Here is a 21180-nt window from a genome sequence, read left to right on the forward strand (position 1 = left end):
AATACTCGACTCCATTTTCGTAAAATTCCAATTCTTGCTCGGGAGAGAGGATTTTGAATTTTTGGATAAAAAAAATAAAAAGGGCGGAAATGTCAACAGGTGGTGTAATAAGTAATTTAAGAGCGGTATTTAGCAAAACCCAAATTAAATCTCACCATTATCTTAAAAAAAAAAATCATTAACACAGTCTATTCTTCATATTTCATAAAATAAAACCTAAAATGAAAATGGAATCATATAATAACACAATAATATTCCACGCTGGTGCTATTGCAATTGCGACTTTTCCACCCCACCGTGTCCTGCCACGTATTATTATCTGAATCATACGGTTCATATTTTATAACATTAATAATCAACGGATACGCCTTTCAATAGATATCTACACGTTCCACAGACAATAATTTCCCATGTGTAGAGGCGACTGCGATACGATACATGCCCATGGTCTCTCTCTTACTTTCTTTTCTTCGACTGACTCGGTTATCATTCTTCACTATCGCTCGCCAAAAGCTACATCAATCTTCTCCGTCCTGTTCTTCCGCATTCTTACAATCCAATCTTCGTTGATTGCTGCTTTCAAAGGTACGCCAAGTTCGTTGAATGTTTTCTCTGATTTGATTCTTCTTCATTTACTTGTGATTCGTCTAGAAACATTGTAGATTATTAGCCTGTTCATTTGCTTTTGTTGGAGCTTTAATGCCTATTTCTATTTAATCGTTCTAACTATTTGTTTTTTCCTTTTTTGATCTCTCCATTCAGCGTCCAAGTGTTTTATAGTGCACTTGCATGTTTAATTTCAAGTTTTTCGTTATTCACGTTAGAAATGGGGATTTTCTGTGAGGTCTCGTTCTGAGGACCTGATGATTAGGCTATGGATTTCGGGGATTGAGTTGTGTATGCCATCATTTCTAGGATCGATGTCTGTATTTTATAAACGCTGCAGCAGTATTCCTGTAACTGATTGTTTAGTACAATGACTCGCTCGTCTTGTTCTATTTAAATTATTTTCTAATTGGAGCTATGCACCAATCAATTACATAATGGCATTAAAGTAGACCTGCTATAATCTTCAAGACATTATCGCTGCATAATTATATCTGGTGAATGAACATGTACATATTTGTTGAATGTTTTCTCTGATTTGATTCTTCTTCATTTACTTGTGATTCGTCTGGAAACATTGTATATTATTAGCCTGTTCATTTGCTTTTGTTGGAGCTTTAATGCCTATTTCTATTTTATCGTTCTAACTATTTGTTTTTTCCTTTTTTGATCTCTCCATTCAGCGTCCAAGTGTTTTATAGCTCACTTACATATTTAATTTTAAGTTTTCCGTTATTCAAGTTAAAAATGGGGTTTTCCTATGAGGTCTCGTTCTGAGGACCTGATGATTAGGCTACGGATTTCGGGGATTTTATATGCCAATGTTTCTGGATCGATGTCTGTATTTCTGTAACTGATTGTTTAGTTAGTACAATGACTAGCTCGTCTTGTTCTATTTAAATTATTTTCTATTTGCAGCTATGCACCAATCAATTACATAATGGCATTAAAGTAGACCTGCTATAATCTTCAAGATATTATCGCTGCATAATTGTACCTGGTGAATGAACATGTACAAAATTTGTTTTGATTTGATTCTTCTTACTTCTCTATTCATTTACTTGCGATTCGTCTAGAACATTGTAGATTATTAGCCTTGTTCAATGCTTTTGTTGGAGCTTTAATGCCTATTTCTATTTTATCATTTTAACTATTTGTTTTTCTCTCAATTCACCTTTGTTTTTTTCCTTTTTTGATCTCTCCATTCAGCGTCCAAGTGTTTTTAGTGCACTTACATGTTTAATGTTAAGTTTTTCGTTATTCAAGTTAAAAATGGGGATTTTCTATGAGGTCTCGTTCTGATTCCGGGTGTCAAATGGTCTCGAAAATTTCACTTGCTGGCATCGAAATTAAGGAATACACTTCGGGTGGCTTAGCATCCAAATGCACAAGAGGGAAGACCCGAGGATTAGGCTACGGGTTTCGGGGATTGAGTTGTATATGCCATCATTTCTGGGATCCATGTCTGTATTTTGTCAGCAGCAGTGTTTCTATAACTGATTGTTTAGTACAATGACTAGCTCATCTTTTTTTGTTTAATTTATTTTCTATTTGCAGCTATGCACCAATCAATTACATAATGGCATTAAAGTAGACCTGCTATAATCTTCAAGATATTATCGCTGGATGTTTTCTCTGATTTGATTCTTCTTCCTTCTCTATTTATTCATTTACTTGTGATTCGTCTAGAACATTGTAGATTATTAGCCTGTTCATTTGCTTTTGTTGGAGCTTTAATGCCTATTTCTATTTTATCGTTCTAACTATTTGTTTTTTCCTTTTTTGATCTCTCCATTCAGCGTCCAAGTGTTTTATAGTTCACTTACATATTTAATTTTAAGTTTTTCGTTATTCAAGTTAAAAATGAGGATTTTCTATGAGGTCTCGTTCTGAGGACCTGATGATTAGGCTACGGATTTCGGTGATTGAGTTGTGTATGCCATCATTTCTTGGATCGATGTCTGTATTTTATAAACGCTGCAGCAGTATTTCTGTAACTGATTGTTTAGTACAATAACTAGCTCGTCCTTTTCTAATTGCAGCTATGCACCATTCAATTATATAATGGCATTAAAGTAGACCTGCTATAATCTTCAAGATATTAATTATATCTGGTGAATGAACATGTACAAATTTGTTGAATGTTTTCTCTGATTTGATTCTTCTTCATTCTCTATTCATTTACTTGTGATTCGTCTAGAACATTGTAGATTATTAGCGTTGTTCAATGCTTTTGTTGGAGCTTTAATGCCTATTTCTATTTTATCATTCTAACTATTTGTTTTTTCCTTTTTTGATCTCTCCATTTAGCGTCCAAGTGTTTTATAGTGCACTTACATATTTAATTTTAAGTTTTTCTTTATTCAAGTTAAAAATGGGGATTTTCTATGAGGTCTCGTTCTGAGGACCTGATGATTAGGCTACGGATTTCGGGGATTGAGTTGTGTATGCCGACATTTCTGGATCGTGTCTGTATTTCTGTAACTGATTGTTTAGTTAGTACAATGACTAGCTCGTCTTGTTCTATTTAAATTATTTTCTATTTGCAGCTTTGCACCAATCAATTACATAATGGCATTAAAGCAGACCTGCTATAATCTTCAAGATATTATCGCTGCATAATTATATCTGGTGACTGAACATGTACAAATTTGTTGAATGTTTTCTCTGATTTGATTCTTCTTCCTTCTCTATTCATATACTTGTTGATTCGTCTAGAACATTGTAGATTATTAGCATGTTCATTTGCTTTTGTTGGAGCTTTAATGCCTATTTCTATTTTATCATTCTAACTATTTGTTTTTTCCTTTTTTGATCTCTCCATTCAGCGTCCAAGTGTTTTATAGTGCACTTACATGTTTAATTTCAAGTTTTTCGTTATTCAATTTAACAATGGGGATTTCCTATGAGGTCTCGTTCTGAGGACCTGATGATTAGGCTACGGGTATCGGGGATTTTATATGCCAACATTTCTGGATCAATGTCTGTATTTCTGTAACTGATTGTTTAGTTAGTAGTAGTACAATGACTAGCTCGTCTTGTTCTATTTAAATTATTTTCTATTTGCAGACCTGCTATAATTAGTACGATGTCTGTAGACCTGCTATAATCTTCAAAATATTATCGCTGCATAATTATATCTGGTGAATGAACATGAACAAATCTTCTTAGTCTAAAATATATGTTTCAGGTTCCCTTACCCCGTGGTATTTTGTACAAGCCTTTTAGTACCCCTGCTTTACTGCTGTGGAATTGGCATAAGAGAAAACACATAATTTGTTCCGTATTGAACTTTTAGTTATATGGGAGTCAAGAGGGAGAAAATCGCCTTTTCATTGAACTTATTGTATTGGTCTGTTTCGTCAACCACTAACATGTAATTTGTTAGAAGAAAAAATTTGACAAATTGCATAAGCTTTTGGTTGGTTATTAATTCTTTTGTTGATATAACTGGAGACTATATATATGTTTAGCTAGAAGTAGTGCTGATAAAAATTTGTATTTTAAACATTAATCAAAGCGTTAATTAGCTCATACTTTCTGCTTAATTTATATGGTTTTGTAGAAGCTGGCTAAGTATTGTGGGTGCATCAGATGTCTCACCATTCATCTCCCATTAGAGACTGAATTTTATAATAATGGCTTCAAGAGCACTTCTTCGGAGGAGGGGATCCCTCATCAGTTCCTTGAATCAAACAACTTACATAAGTCAGGCTTTACCAAGTTTGGTGCATGAGCAGCCATCCCGATCTAGTGACTTGGAAGGATCAAAATGGGTTTCCAACCACCCATTTAGAAATAGTGATAGCAAATGTGACGGGGATTTGTCGTCCGTTGCCAGGGATGAAGTCTTATCTCTTTTAGCTGCAGGTTCTAATAGGCATGGCTCTTGTGGATTTTCAACTTTAGGTTCCAGAATTAGAAGGGAAGATTTTGTTTCTCCTTTGGGAATTAGGTGGTCACAATCTGTTCATTTTTCTTCAACTGCCACAGCCGGCCAACCTAAATTTTCCAATAGTAGCGACAGAAATGTACAACAGACTTCCAAACAGGTGAAGGAAGCTTCACCAGAGGAGTGTGATGAAGCTGTTGAAGATTTGAGTGAGGTAAAAGCCAAGGCAAAAGCTAAGAACGTGCAAGAATCACAAAAGAGTTCTAAATCAATTATGCAGAGAATGTGGGCTATGCTTCTGGGTATTGGTCCTGGTTTGAGAGCTGTTGCTTCAATGAGCAGGTATAACTTGCTCCATTTGCTTTTAGTATGGATGGATTGAAATCATCAAGTACTTGTCATTTTATTTTATTTTCCTTAGGGAAGACTGGGCTAAGAAATTGCGACACTGGAAGGATGAGTTTAAGTCTACTATGCAACACTACTGGTTGGGTACGAAACTATTGTGGGCTGATGTTAGGATCAGCTCAAGATTACTGGTGAAACTTGCCAATGGGAAGGGTCTTTCTAGAAGGGAAAGGCAACAACTAACACGAACAACTGCTGATATATTTAGGCTAGTTCCTTTTGCTGTTTTTCTTATAGTTCCATTCATGGAATTCTTGCTTCCAGTATTCCTAAAATTATTTCCCAACATGCTGCCATCAACTTTCCAGGACAAGATGAAAGAACAGGTAGATATTCTTCCTTTTTAAGCTGTGCAATCCTACTGATTATATTAATAGGCTTGGAGGAGAGTTATGATACATCTATTTGTCTTTACTCTTTATGTAGTTGTTTATCAAGTAAAAATTTATTTTTATTTTAGTTTCATATCTAATCTTTAGTTTGTCTCTTGATTTCTTGATGCTTTATCTATTAGCCTTTAATTTCCTTGTGACATGGTTCTGAATGGAATAATCAGCCATTAAATGCCGATGCAGTATACTTATTTGCTATTATTATCATCTTTATCATTATCATAATTATATACTTTTAGGGAAAAGTACAAAAATAAACCTTGTGGTTTGGTAGATTTGCAAACATAATCCCCGTGATTTAAAAGTTGACAAACAGATACCTTGAGGTTGATTCCGTTAGCAAAGACATTCCAAACTGACTAATAGTGTTAAAAAAGACGTCATGGAAGTCAAAGGGCCGGAGGGGCATTTTTGTCCTTTCATTTATTTTATATTTTATCGTTTATTTTATTTTTAAAATCCTACACCTTATCCAATCTCCAATTGACACCTCATCCTCTCCTCTTTCTCTCACATATCTCTCTCCTCTACTAAATACTACTCTCTCTCTTCAATCTCTCATCATTCTCCCACTTATATCTCTCCTCTGATAAATATGTGACCTGTGAAACAGATTGCAATTACCCTCTTTACATAATAAAACAAAATTGTTCATTGCTGATTTCCGAGTTCATAACAAAAAATGAAATATTTCTTTTAAATGTAACTCTAAGAAAATTTGGAATTGAAAAAAATAAAAAAATAAAAAATGAATATTGAGGGCAGAGGAAAAAACAAGAGCACATGTATGAAGAAGTGTTAATTAAGGAGCAAAAGGAGGAGGTAAGAGAGACGTTGCTAATTGTGGCTTATTAGCAATGGGTGGCCTACTATTCACATGCTCCATGGTGTTGTTTTCTCCTCCCCATTTTACCGGCTTCGGCCCTACACTCACCGCCTTCTCATGTGGACAGCTCAACAACCTGCCTCCTCCTCCTGTGCTTCCTCTTCTCCTTTTCCCTATCCTCCATTGCTGTTGTCACCACTAGTCTTCTTTAATATATTGTATTGCCCTATCACTCCAAACTCCTGATCAGCTTCTGATGCTGTGACTGAGAAATTCGTGACAGCTTCCTCTTTCGAATGCCTCAGCTGTTGTTACACTTCACTTGGTTCATAGCATTCTGTTTGTGTTGTTACTGAAGACGGTGTCATCACAGTCTCATCCAGACTGCCTGCAATAGAAACGTCTTCCATTGTTATTGGAAGAAATGTCATCCATTGAGTCTCTTATTAGTATTGTACATTTGATATGCTGTTCGAGTAGAGAAGCTCTCTATCTCAAACAAATCTGAACTTGCATCACTTGCTATGTCATCATCATTAACTGTCGTTCTCGACTTTGGACTTGTCGGAACTACGAAAATTTGAAGTTGATGAAGCTCCATTGCTGTCTTGCTAGAAACAACATCTTCAGATGGTTTGATAACTTCCAGTGAATCCTGTGCTGGATCAATATTTAGCATTCAACACTATCGAATTTGATAGATATTGACTGAAGAGAGAGATAGGCAAGAGAAGGAGGAGAGATTGAAGAGAGAGTGTGTAGTATTTAGTAAAGGAGAGAGATATGCGAGAGAAAGTGGAGAGGGTGAGGTGTCAGTTGGGGATTGGGTAAGATGTAGGATTTTAAAAATAAAATAAATTATAAAATATAAAATAAATGAAAGGGCAAAAATACCCCTCCGACCTTTGACTTTGACTGCCAACCCTTAGTCAATTTGGACCGTCTTTGCTAACGGAATCAACCTCAAGGTACCTCTTTGTCAAAATTTAAACCGTGGGGATTATGTTTGCAAATCGACCAAACATAAGGTTTATTTTTGTACTTTCCCTATTTTTTATTGTATTGTTATTATTATTATGGGAAGTATTTTGCTTTAGTTAAGCAACAAGTAACCTGCTGCTGAAAATCTTGGGTTAAAGTTTAAAATTTATATATTTTCTTTTGAATTTTACATGTCATTTTGTGAATCATCTCTTAAGACATAATGCTATTTTTCATTTTATATTGTTGTTCACAATTTTTCCATTGAGCTGACTTGTATCTACATTAGTTTCAATTGTGTTGACATGTGCAGTTGTATAAGCTAGCTCTACCATTGCTACTTAGTCCTAATTAGTGTTCTGGCAAAAGTGTCACTAACTGTTTTTAACATGCGCTGTTTGTTACTTGCCAAGAGTTGAGAATATGGAAGTATATCCACAATTTAAGTGCATACAAATAATGCAGATTTATGTAGTATCTGCACTCATATTTCATTGTATGTTAGCACTTCCATTGTAAAGTAAATCTCACGATGCTTAATTTGTAGGAGGAACTGAAAAGGAAGCTAAATGCGAGAATAGAGTATGCCAAGTTTCTTCAAGACACTGTTAAAGAAATGGCAAAAGAAGTCCAGAATGTACGAAGTGGGGATATTAAGAAAACGGCTGAAGATCTTGCTGAATTTATGAATAAGGCAATTTTCTTGTGGTTTTTCTATCCCCCAAAAATAGAGTTTCTGAAAAGGATGATTCTTAATGTTAATTTTCCTTCTTTTGTTGTCCCCATCAAAACAGGTCAGAACTGGTGCAGGAGTTTTAAATGAAGAAATCTTGGGCTTTGCCAAGTTATTCAATGACGAGCTTACTTTGGATAATATCAGCAGGTTTTTATGTTGTTCTTTTCTGAATATTTGGAAGTGTCTTTGCCCATTACCTGAACTGCTTACTTTTCATAATACCATGATACTGGATTAATCGGTTAATCAATTTGTTTGTTAAATCCAGGCCTCGATTAGTAAACATGTGCAAATATATGGGTATCAGCCCATATGGGACTGATGCATATCTACGTTTCATGCTTCGAAGGAGACTGCAAGAGTAAGATATATATATATTTTTAAAATTTCTTTTTATTATTGGTCTGTCTCAGATAATAGGGTCTTCAACAAATGTTGAGGGTTCCCAAATTTCTTTGTTGAGACTATAGCTTTGGAGGGGCTTGTAACCGTTAATATGCATGGGATGGATTTTGTAAAGAAGGTCAAAGCTATCTTCTTAGGGGTCTAATTTGAAGAGAATACATTATGAAAAGTGTGATATAAGGCTGCGCTTCTTTTACTCATTATTGGAATTATTAATACAGGTTCCGACATTGTCAGTCAATGTAGTTTACAAACTGACCAACAAGTCTTTCTAATCTCATGTAATTTTTATCTATACACTTTTTTTTAATAATTAAAAAAAAGAGTTGTAAATGTGCCTTTATTCATTTTTTCAAAATATTTCGTTATACTAGTGAAGTGTTGTGTTACTGGCAGGAACACAAACAAAATGGATAATGAGTACCACATCCACATCCTGTATTCAAGTGGAAGCAAAATGCTTGATAGATGAGAAATAAGTTCCACTGAATTCCTTCTTTTGATTTGAAGTTTGCTTTTTGTCTGAAATAAACGCTAAAAGAATACTCATATGTGCATTTTGCTAACATGGGTAATGGAAGAAATAATGTGGAATTTCTGCTATTGCTCAAAACAACTGTTCAACTCATTTAGTCTACATCTTAATGGATGTTTCTGGGCATTTCTTAAATGATTCAGAAAATGTAAATGATGAAATCCATAATGCAGTGATTATTTGCATTGCAACAAATGTGGTTGCTCATGCCTTAAGAAAAGTACTTGAGGGAGATTCCTTGAAATTTTTGACAATTTTGAAGATCATAATTTAGGTTCAAGATACCGTAGAAGAGGTGCAATGATGTAACTCGTGAAGTGAATGATTGAACTTTTTAGATAAAGAACTTTAAAGTTGTTTGAATTTTTGCAGGATCAAGAATGATGATAAAATGATTCAAGCTGAGGGTGTGGAGTCACTTTCGGAAGGTGAGCTTCGTCAAGCTTGTAGAGATCGAGGATTGCTTGGATTGCTTTCAATTGAGGAAATGCGACAGCAGGTTAGTAACCGTTTATTATCTTGGAACTTTCTGAGAGTGTGCAATCTTTATTGCATGTGGAATTATTCATTTCAGAAACAAAAGTCTGGAAAGTCAAGAAATAATTACAAGTAGAAAATTGTCTCAGAAACAAAGTCTACACAAAAAACCATTTTCCATGGAAAATATGTCCATGAGCATTTTCTTCTATATCAGCACTATTCAGCAGTAAGAAACTATGTAACTTACAGCCTCTTAAGCCAAGCTACTACATTAAGAAGTATATAGAAATACTATGTATTAAGTTGCTATAGATTATATCAATTTCCATGTTCCAGTACCTGCACTGAGTTTCCATTTTGTCTCATTTTCCTTTACCTACCTGGTTTAATATCCCGATGTCTATGAGTTGCATCTCTATTTTGACTTCTTTTCCTGTAAAAATCTCTTGATATGACTTGCTAAAGCAGTCAAAACTATTCCTCTTATATTGAATATATACTCTATCAAGGAATAGCATTTATTTGGCGGCTTCTACTAGTGAAGCTGGTATCTAGTTTTTGCCTTTCTGCGAGTAAGTTTTACATTTTTGGTAGTGAATGCTGTTGAGTATTCTTAGATTAGATGCTATGCCAATGAAAGCAAATTCCGTTACTTTTAGTTACTGTTAATTTGGTGTATACTTATATTGCATTTCTGATAATGGGTAGAGATGCTTCACATTATCCTGACATATTAGTGAAAATTACTCTATGCAGCTTCGTGATTGGCTGGATTTGTCTCTGAATCATTCTGTTCCATCTTCTCTGTTGATTCTGTCTAGGTAACTACTAAGCATGTTATTTTATCTTCAGACATGGATAAAATCTTAATATTTTTCCCTTTATATACCATCTGCAGAGCCTTCTCTGTTTCTGGTAAAGTTAGGCCTGAGGAAGCTGTTCAGGCCACACTTTCATCTCTTCCAGATGAAGTGGTGGACACTGTTGGAGTTACTACCTTGCCATCTGAAGATTCATTGTCAGAAAGGAGGAGAAGGAAGTTGGAGTTCCTAGAAATGCAGGAAGAGCTGATAAAGGTTAGTCATGTTCAAGGTTGTAAAAGACGCTAGACGCTAATCGGGCGGACAGGGCCCTTCGGATTTGTATTTTTTGTACTTTTCTATTTTTTATTAAATAAATTATCATATAAATACGATTAAAATATGAATCATACTATGTAAAAATAGTAATATAAAATATCTAGGATAGAAAAACATATATATTTTAATATTATTTACATTAATGTCTTTAAAAAAAATAAAAAATGGGTCAACAAAAATGTGTCAAAAAAATAAAATTAATATTATTAAAAATAGGGTTAAGGTGCAAAAATACCCCTAATGTTTTTTGTCAGGAGCAATTTTACCCCTAACGTCCAAAATGGTGCAATTTTACCCCTAACGTTTGTAGCCAAGAGCAATTTTACCCCTAACGTTGATAATTTGGGTCAATTTTACCCCTATTATAAAACACATATATTTTTGTTCCTTATTTTGCACCAATTGCATATCAATTCGTTCTAAAACAAAGGATTTCATGTTTTTTTGTAATTTAATAATAGAATTGGAGATTAATATTTATAAATTCGGTGAATTTTTTGATTTTTTTTGTCTAATTCGTACAAAAAACATATAACTTTATTTTATTTTATTTGTTATATTTTTTCACATCCCTATATGTTTGTGATTTGTTACTGATAAAATGATGCACTTGTAAAGTGTAGATACAAGATTCATGATCGAGAAAACAGTTTGATGAATTATTTCTCAAATTAACCCAATTTATCAACGTTAGGGGTAAAATTGCTCTTGGCTTCCAACGTTAGGGGTAAAATTGCACCATTTTAGACGTTAGGGGTAAAATTGCTCCTGACCCAAAACGTTAGGGGTATTTTTGCACCTTAACCCTTAAAAATACATTTGGTAGTTTAAGGTATTTTTTTTAGTTTTTTGTTATTTAATATTTTATTTAAAATTAGAAAAATTGACATAAAATTTAAGGGTCAATTTTTTCAAAAGGACCGCCTAGACCCGCGTGGGCGGTAAAAAATCGGTAAACCGATTTATGCCGTCCAACTTGAGGAAATCGGGACGGTGTTCTAAAACTCCTCGCCTAGGCGCCGCCTTGGCTGATTTTTAGAACACTGGTCATGTTATGCTGTACGTGCTTGGGAATTTCTCTGACCTTCCCTCTCCCAAAATCTTTTTGCCAAATTGCTGCCTTCGTGAAGTTGAATATTATAGATCTGTTTGATGTGCATCCATATATTTTATAATAGCACTTCTAATAGATTTCTATTTTCTTGTTGGTCTTTTACTGATTGTATTTGTCAATATTGGATATTTCTCATTCTTCTTTTTCCCAATAATTTTGTTGAATATCTCTGTATTTGTTTGGGTATCTTCTCATAAATTTAGTCTTTGATAAGCATGTCTTGTTGCTTATTTCTCTATATTTTAAAAGGTCATTGTCCACCTAGTGTCATTGAAGTAGGATTTGGAAGGGAGTTTTTGAGACAGATCTATGCTTTTGAATTTATATATGAAAACCTGAAGTTGCAAGTCATGACTTTCACCATTGCTCAGGGATTGGGTTCTTATTTCAGCATGTTCTATGGAGCGCATATATTTCAGTTTTCATAAACTTCAAATTTGCTGATGCTATGTTTTGCAAGCTCTTGAAATGCTTTGTTATTTTATTATTAGTTCTGAATAACTTAACATACAGGAGGAGGAAGAGGAAGAAGAAGAGGAGCAGGCCAAGATGAAGGAATCTATTGGTAGCCGAAAGGATGTGGCTTTAGAAGAGATGAATATCCCGACAGCTAGAGAAGCCAATGAACAGGCTAGAGCAAAAACATTGGAGAAACACGAGCAGCTTTGTGACCTTAGCCGTGCATTAGCGGTTTTAGCCTCAGCTTCCGTAAGTACCAGATACATGACTTTATTTTATATTTCTATTACTCTCGTGGAATGTATTTATACACTTATTTGCTTTTGTGCTACTTATTTCAGTCTGTCAGTAGAGAGCGTGAAGAGTTCCTGAAACTTGTTAAGAAGGAGGTACGATTACTTGTTCTCTGTTGCACGCACTAATATATTATGGCATTTAAGTACTAAACATGTTTAAAAAAAATTATGATTCTCATTTGTTTCAACAATTTAGTGGTAGCACTTACGTGGCTTGATAATATCTCATTGTTGACACTTGTGCTCTATTTGTATATATCCCATGAGAAGCACTATTATCCTTCATTGGGCAGAATAATTGTTTCTCATGAGTAGTGTCATATGTGTATCTCATGAGAAAGATCTACTATTGGAGCTATTTGGCTGCATATCTGTTTCCTCCCATTCCTCGGACATGGGTGCTATGTGTGCGCTTTAATTTAGAATGTGAGCCTTTGGGGATGAGCTTATTTGTGTTATCAAATTTAAGCCATGTTATATGTGTCATAATGCTGTTTCTATGGTTTCCATTAGAGTTATCCTTTTGACTACTAAAAGTGTTGCTACAATATATGTTCAGTGAATATCTTGATATCTTAATTCCATCTTAATTCCTTCGGCTCTGCATTTTGAGAAACTGAGGATCCAAAAAATCTAGCCAAATTGTATTTCCTCTGTTTCACTCTTTTGCTTGCTGCTGTATATTGTCTATTTCCAGATAGACCTGTACAACAGTGTGGTGGACAAGGAAGGGACAGAAGATGTAAAAGATGCTAAGAAGGCATACAAGGCTGCTAGAGAAGAGAGTGAGCAGGCTATTGAGGTACCAGTAGCTGACAAGGTTTCCTCAAAACTGATTGATAGAGTAAGTGAAATTTTTATTTGTATTAGATTCATTTTCCATATTTTTTCTAGTGACATTCCTAATCCACTATCCCCATCAGGGAGTTTGATTTCTCGTGCATTCAATCTATAACTGTGATATAAAAATGACAATTTTCTATGGTCTTTGCATACTTCAGGTAGATGCTATGCTTCAAAATCTTGAAAAAGAAATTGATGATGTGGATGCCAAAATTGGAGATAGATGGCGTTTGCTTGATAGGTTTGTCCGTTGTTTCTCATAACTTTTATATACTGACAGGTGGTAAAAATTGCTGCACAATTTTTCAAGTATGCTTGTTGAAATATTTAGTGTTATTTGAATTGAATGTTGAGATGCTTTCATGATTGCAATTTGTTAAATATTATATGGCTAGTCTAGTTACATCACATCCGTTGGGCTATTCATTATTCGCTATTTTTGGGGTTTGTAATAAATCTATAACATGCTTAGGCTGTTAAGGCTGCTGTGACAGCTATACGGCTGCTAGTCCCTATGTTTCCTTAATTGTGGGGAAAACCTTGTATATATGTGTATTCCTCTTAAGTTAAATGAAGGGATAAAGATCAAATTTGACCCTAACATTTTTGAAGAAGTGCAGATTTAGCCGTAACATATGAAATGGTGCAAACCAGCTTTTCTCAAAATTTCGGTAACCTAGGGCTAAAAAATTGATCTTGCAGACAAACCTTCCAAACAAGTTTGTTGGTAACCGAAGCAGTTTCGTACATTTTTTGTTGGTTATTTGTAACTATATTAGTAACACTGGAAAAACGTTGTTGTCGTGTGACCGAAGGTCACGGGTTTGAGTCTTAGGAGCGGCCTCTTGCCAAATAAATTGGCAAGGGAAGGCTTGCCCCAGTACACCCTTGTGGTGGAACCCCTCCCCGGACCCTCGCTTAGCGGGGACGCGTAATGCACCGGGCCGCCCATTTGTAACTATGGCCCTGTTTGGGAATTAGCTGTTAACTGTTGTTAGCAGCTGATTTGATTAGCTGTTTGTGTAGACCTGTTTGGTAAAAATTAGCTGATTGATAATAGCGGTTTGTGCAAAAAGACGAATAAGGGCATTAATTTTGGCGCAGGAGAAGAGGGAGTCTATCTATTAGGGTTAAAGAAGTCCAATAATTTTAATATTGCAAAACGCTAATTGAAAAAGCTCATTTTAAGAGCTTTTTCTAAATTAGCGTTTTCATCCCAAAACTCTCTCCCAAACCTCTCTCCACCAAACACTCCAATTAACGGTTTCAGTGGTCAAACCTCTAAAGTTGGTCAAAACCGCTCTTTTTATCCCAAAACGCTCTTTACCAAACAGGGCCTATATTAGTAACACTGGAAACATTTTGACACTTTTGACAAAAAAAAATTGTGATCAACTCATATGTGGAAGTCTTAGCATTTTAACAGTTTTTTTTGTAACTGTGTTAGTTAACACATTAATTATATTAGACATAATTGAAGTTTGGAAGGTCCGATTTGACAATTAAATAACATTCAAACTAGCTTTTTCTAATTTTCAGTAAGGTAGTGCTAAAATTGATCTTGCTTGGAAACGTTAGAGTCAAATTTGGCCCTTACCCTTTAAATGAATTATATTTATGTGGTCTTTCTGTTACATGGTATCCCATGTATTTCTTAATATCTATGCTCCAGCTGGAGGGGGATACTAATAAATATATAGCATGCTTAAGGTGCTGTGACAGCTATAGGGCTGCTAGTAGGGCCACTATGTTTCCTTAATTGTAGGTAAAACCTTGTGTGTGTGTATATATATTCGGCGAGTTGAAATAAATATTTGAACACGATGATGATAGGCATATTTAATAGCAGATTATTTGGGTTAGATAGTTCGCGTTTTATAGAAATTTCAGTTCACTTGTGCAGCTATTAGATGATATTGACTATATCTGTGTATTCCTCTTAAGTTATATGTATTTATTCATGTAGTCTTTCAGATTACGTGGGGATACCATGTATTTCTTAATATTTATATGGTTGTTTGATAACATATTCAGTAGGCTTAATACATCTTTAGCACCATGTACTTGTCCAAAAAAGTCAATTGCCTCTGTACTTTGAAAAAATTCTATTTACCTCTGAACTTGCATAAAGTGACTCATTGACTCTCTGAAAGGTATCTATTAGCCCCCTGAATTTTCTTAAAGTGTATCCATTTCAACTTTTCCAAAATCTCTCCTTACTCCGTCACGTGGATTTTAGGGGGTTAATAGGTCACTTTAAACAAGTTCATGAGGTAAATAGAACATTTTAAAAGTATAGGGGGGCAGTTGACTTTTTTGGACAAGTATAGGGGGCTAGGGATGTATTAGGCCTATTATTAAGTACTTAAAATGTTTTTTACTTTCTATTTTAAAAAGTGTTCTATAATAGCTATTACACAAAGAGGTTAAAAAGTTCCAATCGGATTAAAACTATCTTAAACTAATAAGTAAAAGTTTCAACTTAGAATTTTAAGCTGAACATTTTTTTTGTTGTTACAGAATTTCTCAAAAATATTTTGTAAAGATTCATTTTCTCAGATTTAGTCGGACCTCTTTTATTTGCATTGCTCTTGCCTTTCTGCCTCTAAACACGCTTTCCATTAGTTTTCACATCACCAAGGACTGCTTGCTATTTGACTAGAAGGATCTCTGTATATATGCTCATAATCTTCACATGTTCCCAGGAAATGGCTTATAAGAGTTGAACAACGATAGGGAGGGAATGTGAATAGGAAGATTTTAATGCAGTTAAGTCACTCATCATGGCCTAGGAAGCACCCACACTTCTAGGAGGTTAACGTACAAGTGTTGGACACTCCGGGGACACACACCCGACACTCCAAAATAAGTGTCCCCTCTTTTTCTTTTTTAATGGGGACACTTCTGGGACACTACACTGTTCTAAGTTAATTAAGTAGAAAATAAAAGGTATTTTTTTAACAATTTTACAAAGAAGAGGGGTTGATATATACAAAAATAAAATAAAACCCTAATAAAAAAAAAAGAAATCAAAATCTAATGAAAAGAATATAGCACCTCCCCTTTTTTGGTAGTCTAAATAGTTTGAAGTATTAAATGTTTCTTTTTGATGAATCAATGGCTTATTGTGGATGCTATTTATGGCTTATAACAACTAATGAGTGTTATTTCTCGTATTTTAAATGTCGTTTGCCGCACCTGCACCCGCACCCGCACCCGTACGGTGCTTCCTAGCTCATGTCCCATAGATATGGAATGTGTATTCAAAAAAGAGGAAGGGATACGTGGTATGGAAAGTAAGGGTTAGCTAGCAAAGTCGGCTAGTGCTTTCGAGAGAAAGAGAGCTATAAGTTATAGAGAGCCTTCGTTTGACGGAGCAGTGGTTATTTTCCTCCAGTTGTGTGCCTTTGCTATGGGAGGAGAGGGAGATTTACCCTGGGACGCTGCTTCGTTCATTCGTTCTTATTCATTCTTTCTTATTCATTCATTTTGCAATTTCGGATTAATAAGTTAAACTTCTCTCTGTTCCTTGATTGATATTGTGTTTGTTTATTTGTTCGCTGTTTGTTATTGTTCTTTTAATCTGTCTGGTGAGAGTTTGCATCAAACACGTTTGTACTTTCCCAGTAGATTTACCATTTTCCTTGTGATGACAGGGATTATGACGGGAAAGTGACTCCAGAGGAAGTCGCATCTGCTGCTGCATACCTCAAAGATCACTTGGACAAAGAGGGTATCCAAGAACTTATAAGCAGCCTCTCCAAAGATAGAGGTCAGTAACGAATTGTTCCGTTTTTTAAATCACTTAATGTATAAAAGCTTTTAATTATAATAGGGATGAAGTGCAAAAATACTCCTAACTTTGACCGTCAGGAGCAATTTTACCCCTAACGTTGGCAAGTTTGATCAATTTCTGAGATCGTTATAAGACACATATATATTTGTTCCTTATTCTGCACCAATTGGTTATCATTTGGTTCTAAAAAAAAATTTCACATTTTTTATGATTTAATAATAGAATTTGAGATTAATATTTTTAAATTCGATGAAATATTTGGATTTTTTTGTCCAACTCGTACGAACTACAATATAATTTTTTAATTTTTTTGACATTTATTGATATGGTTGTGGTCTATTATGAGTGATAAATGACGCACATGTGAAGTGTAGATGACACGATTCATGAATGAGAAAACTGTTTGATGAACTATTTCTCAAATTGATCCAACTTGCCAACGTTAGGGGTAAATTTGCGTTTGAGTCCAATGCTAGGGGTAAAATTTCACAATTTTAGACGTTAACCGTGTCTGTCAATATTAGGGTTATTTTTACACCTTATCCCATTACAAAGGATGATATAGTTTCATAGTTGTTATTATGAATATGTTGAAAATAGCTTTTGATGTTACATGCCGATGAAAAATTTATGTTTTGAAGTACAGTTATCATATATAAAACCTTGAAAGTAGTACCACTTGCAAAATTGGTCAAAAGCATTTTGAGCATAGAGCTATGTTATGTTACACAGAAACTTTGATTTTAGAACACATTTTCAAAACTAGAACTTTCGGAAACTTATACGAAACATTTCACTATAGTTTCATTAGTTTGTAAATAGAGGAACATGATTTTATTTTATTTTTCCAAAAAGGCATGTGTTTTAACTATTTAGCAAAAAGAGGAAATTTGACCGCCAGTGTTAGTCTTTGATGACGTGTCATATTGACTTTGATAAAGTGCACATTGACTTGTTGACTTTGCTAGTGTGGTACAATGGAATGTTGACTTATATTGATATGACATGTTGACTAGATTGACACGGTGTTAGTCAAATTACTCATTTTGCTAATTGTACCTGTGTAAAGTACGTGTCCTCTTTTGGGAAAAAAAAACACATTCTTCTATTTGCAAATCTATAAAATCATGTGGGTTTTTATTTCATCCTGAAATGTAAGTCGTTTAAGAGAATTTTGTAAATCAAGAAGTCATTAAATAAGGTTTAAAAAGACAATGCTACTCTATAATCTCATCTTTAATGACTAATTATCACACAATATTCACTCTTTTCTCATTAATTACAATACAATTAAAATAGATAAATATGTAAAGCGGTACAATCTTCTCTCTATTCTCTCGTCCAATATTCTTTCATAAACTGTATGTACATATTCTTGAAAAGATCAAAGTGAGAATTTGTAGTCTATGATGCACGGAAACGGGAAACGAAACGGAAACGGAAACGGATACCGGGAAACGTTATTTCTAATAAAAATTAGCTAGAAAACGGTAATGGAAACAGAAAAGAAACGGAAACGGATACGAAACGCGGAAACGTGAATGAAAAAGAGTTTCCGTGCAACATAGTTTGTAGTAAGAGTAAAAATGAGTAAAATTAAGTAAAAACGATTTATAATTCAGAATTTTTCTAAGACATATAATTCAGAATGGGTGGAGTATTAATATGCTAATCACATGTTTAGTAAATACCTAATATTTTCTAGATCATCTTCTACAAGCTTTCAAAAGGACTGTTTTTCTTTCTATTATGCGGCTTGTATGTAATTTGTATTTTTTACACTTTTGCTATATTTTTTTTGGGATAAGGTACCAAAATAGGCATATGATTTTTGGGGAAGTTTTAGGTTCCACGTGTAAAATAACACTAATATAGGCTTAACCTTTAAAAAGGTACCAATTTAAGTCTCGATAACGGAACATGACACGTCATTAATATTACTCCGCTAAGTTCTGATTTCTCTTTCCACGTACAAATGACAGAACTTAACGGAGTAATATGAATGACGTGTCACGTTCCGTTAGGCCTAAATTAGTGTTATTTTGTACGTGGAGCCTAAATTGATACTTCTCCAAAAACCATAGGCTATTTTAGTACCTTTATCCTTATAATTTTACAAATATCGATTTCCATTTACGTGACTTGTCTATTGTCAGATGTAACGGGAAGATTAATTTTAACTGCAATAGCTTCTCTTATGGTTGAAGTGGTTCTAAACTCCAAATTTGTTTATACAGATGGAAAAATTCTTGTGCAAGACATAGTAAAATTGGGGAGTCAAATGGAAGAGGAAGATACAAGTGAGGATCAACAACAATCACAGAGGCCTGGCTAAGTTCACCTGCCCTGGGGACGTACAGGATCTCATGGAATTTTGTTTTTGTACTGTAAAAGCAAATGGATAAAAATTATTTATTTTATACACAATTCTTTGGAACTAAACTAAATGCCATATGTGGTATACATCAGTATAAAGCTCTCAGAAATATATTGCAATAAAATAATTTAATATGTAAATGATAAATGGAGGATATTATGATTTAGGCCTAATACATTTCTAAAATACAAAGAAAAGTCTGGACTGTTTTTTTATACTTTAAAAATGTTGTATTTACCTTCTGAATTTGTTGAAATTGATCTATTGACTTTTTAAAATTAGTCTTGATCACATGCACCTTAATGAGCATGTAGAATTTGCTCATTCACCATTAAATCTAGGCTTATTAGAATCCTAAGGTGGAGATTAAAAGCATCCTGAGGTTTAGATTTAATAAGCCTATATCTAACGGTGAATGAGCAAATTCACATGGTAGAGTAAGATGATATTTTGGATGATTTGATGTGCATGCACTTTAAATAAATTTGGAGGCAATAGATTATTGTAAGCAAGTTTACAGGGATAAATTAGTCAAAGATATTTAATAGCTCAATTTAAGTAAATTCATTGAGTAAATAGAACGTTTTCAAAGTATGAGAGGTTGTTAATTTTTTTTGGACAAGTATGTGGAACTAAACTAAAGATGTATTAGGCTAATGATTTATTTTGTACTCGTTACTTGCCTTTGATATTAGGCATCGTCTTTTATATGTACACGAGGTTAAAGATATATTAAGTTAATGATTTATTTTGTGCATTGTCTTTGATTTTAAATATTATATAGATATTGTCCGTTTTGGTTAAAAATTTAATTTATTTATTGGATCTCATGATTTTTACATGTATCCTCCACATTTTCTATATTTTTTACAAATATCAATTTCTTTTAAGTAGAGGGCGAGCCTTGGCGCAACGGTAAAACGTTGTTGCTGTGTGACCAGAGGTCACGGGTTCGAGTCTTAGGAGCGGCCTCTTGCCAATTAAATTGGCAAGGGAAGGCTTGCCCCCAATACACCCTTGTGGTGGGACCCCTCCCCGGACCCTCGCTCAGCGGGGACGCGTAACGCGACCGGGCCGTCCTTTATCAATTTCTTTTAAGTTTCGTTTCCATGTACATATGTGACTTGTCTATTGTCCAACCTAGAAGTAATGGGATGATTAACTTTAATTGCAATAGCTTCTCTTATGGTTGTGGTGGTTCTAATTTCTATATTTGTTTTGGGATGATTAACTTTAATTGCAATAGCTTCTCTTATGCTTGCAGTGGTTCTAAATTCCATATTTGTTTAAACCGATAAAAACTACGTGGTCACTAACTGATCAAATGAATTTGATTAGTCTCATTAGATTTAAAATTATTAAATTCAAATCTTATAATGATTTTAATCTCCTAGGATTTTAGTAAAGCTGGATTTAATAATGATTGATTAAATTCACTTCAAATGGAAGAGAATGATACAAGTGGGTTCAACAATCACATAGGTCTGATTATGAATTATTTTGTACTTGTTATTTGAATGATACAAAATGAAAGAAACTAACTAAAAAGCAAATTGGAAAGCTAGAAAATTTACCAACTTTTATGTAAAAGTAGTGTGCTCAATCTATTCAAAATTCTGTTATTTGACATATGATTTATTATTTGGTTATATTTAGTTTTTTTTTTTTTTTCAATTGGTGAAATTTCATCCAATTTGGATGAAAGCTTAACAAGAATGGTATACTATTGGTATGTGACGATATTTTGACACTTAAACTTGATAAATTTTAGTTTAGGGATTTTTTTTTATTTTTTTATTTTTTAATTTAATTAATTATTTTCACGTAAAAAAATCTATGTGGCAAATAAGTTTTAAAACGTGTGACGTGTCAAGTCTATGTGTTAAAATATCACT

At 34.1% G+C, this 21180-nt stretch overlaps 1 protein-coding gene across 1 annotated transcript; it reads left to right on the forward strand.

Annotated features, from left to right (window-relative positions):
• Positions 1-425: 425 nt before the first annotated feature.
• On the forward strand, positions 426-19458 carry LOC136229334 (uncharacterized). Its single transcript, XM_066018048.1, has 15 exons — positions 426-585; positions 4172-4840; positions 4920-5232; positions 7653-7799; positions 7900-7988; positions 8110-8202; positions 9154-9280; positions 10018-10082; positions 10160-10337; positions 12028-12222; positions 12315-12362; positions 12967-13113; positions 13271-13353; positions 16769-16884; positions 19146-19458. The coding sequence occupies exons 2-15, from the start codon at positions 4245-4247 to the stop codon at positions 19241-19243; spliced, it is 2295 nt and encodes a 764-aa protein (XP_065874120.1). The 5' UTR covers positions 426-585; positions 4172-4244; the 3' UTR covers positions 19244-19458.
• The last annotated feature ends 1722 nt before the right edge of the window (positions 19459-21180 follow it).

Source organism: Euphorbia lathyris, chromosome 5, assembly GCF_963576675.1.
Source record: "Euphorbia lathyris chromosome 5, ddEupLath1.1, whole genome shotgun sequence".
NCBI lineage: Eukaryota > Viridiplantae > Streptophyta > Magnoliopsida > Malpighiales > Euphorbiaceae > Euphorbia > Euphorbia lathyris.

Excerpts from the sequence above, each read along its gene's own strand:
- LOC136229334 (XM_066018048.1), top strand. The coding sequence starts at position 4,245 with ATGGCTTCAAGAGCACTTCTTCGGAGGAGGGGATCCCTCATCAGTTCC. Across the intron at positions 4,841-4,919 it reads GCTGTTGCTTCAATGAGCAG|GGAAGACTGGGCTAAGAAAT; the intron begins GTATAACTTGCT and ends TATTTTCCTTAG. Across the intron at positions 12,223-12,314 it reads CGGTTTTAGCCTCAGCTTCC|TCTGTCAGTAGAGAGCGTGA; the intron begins GTAAGTACCAGA and ends TACTTATTTCAG.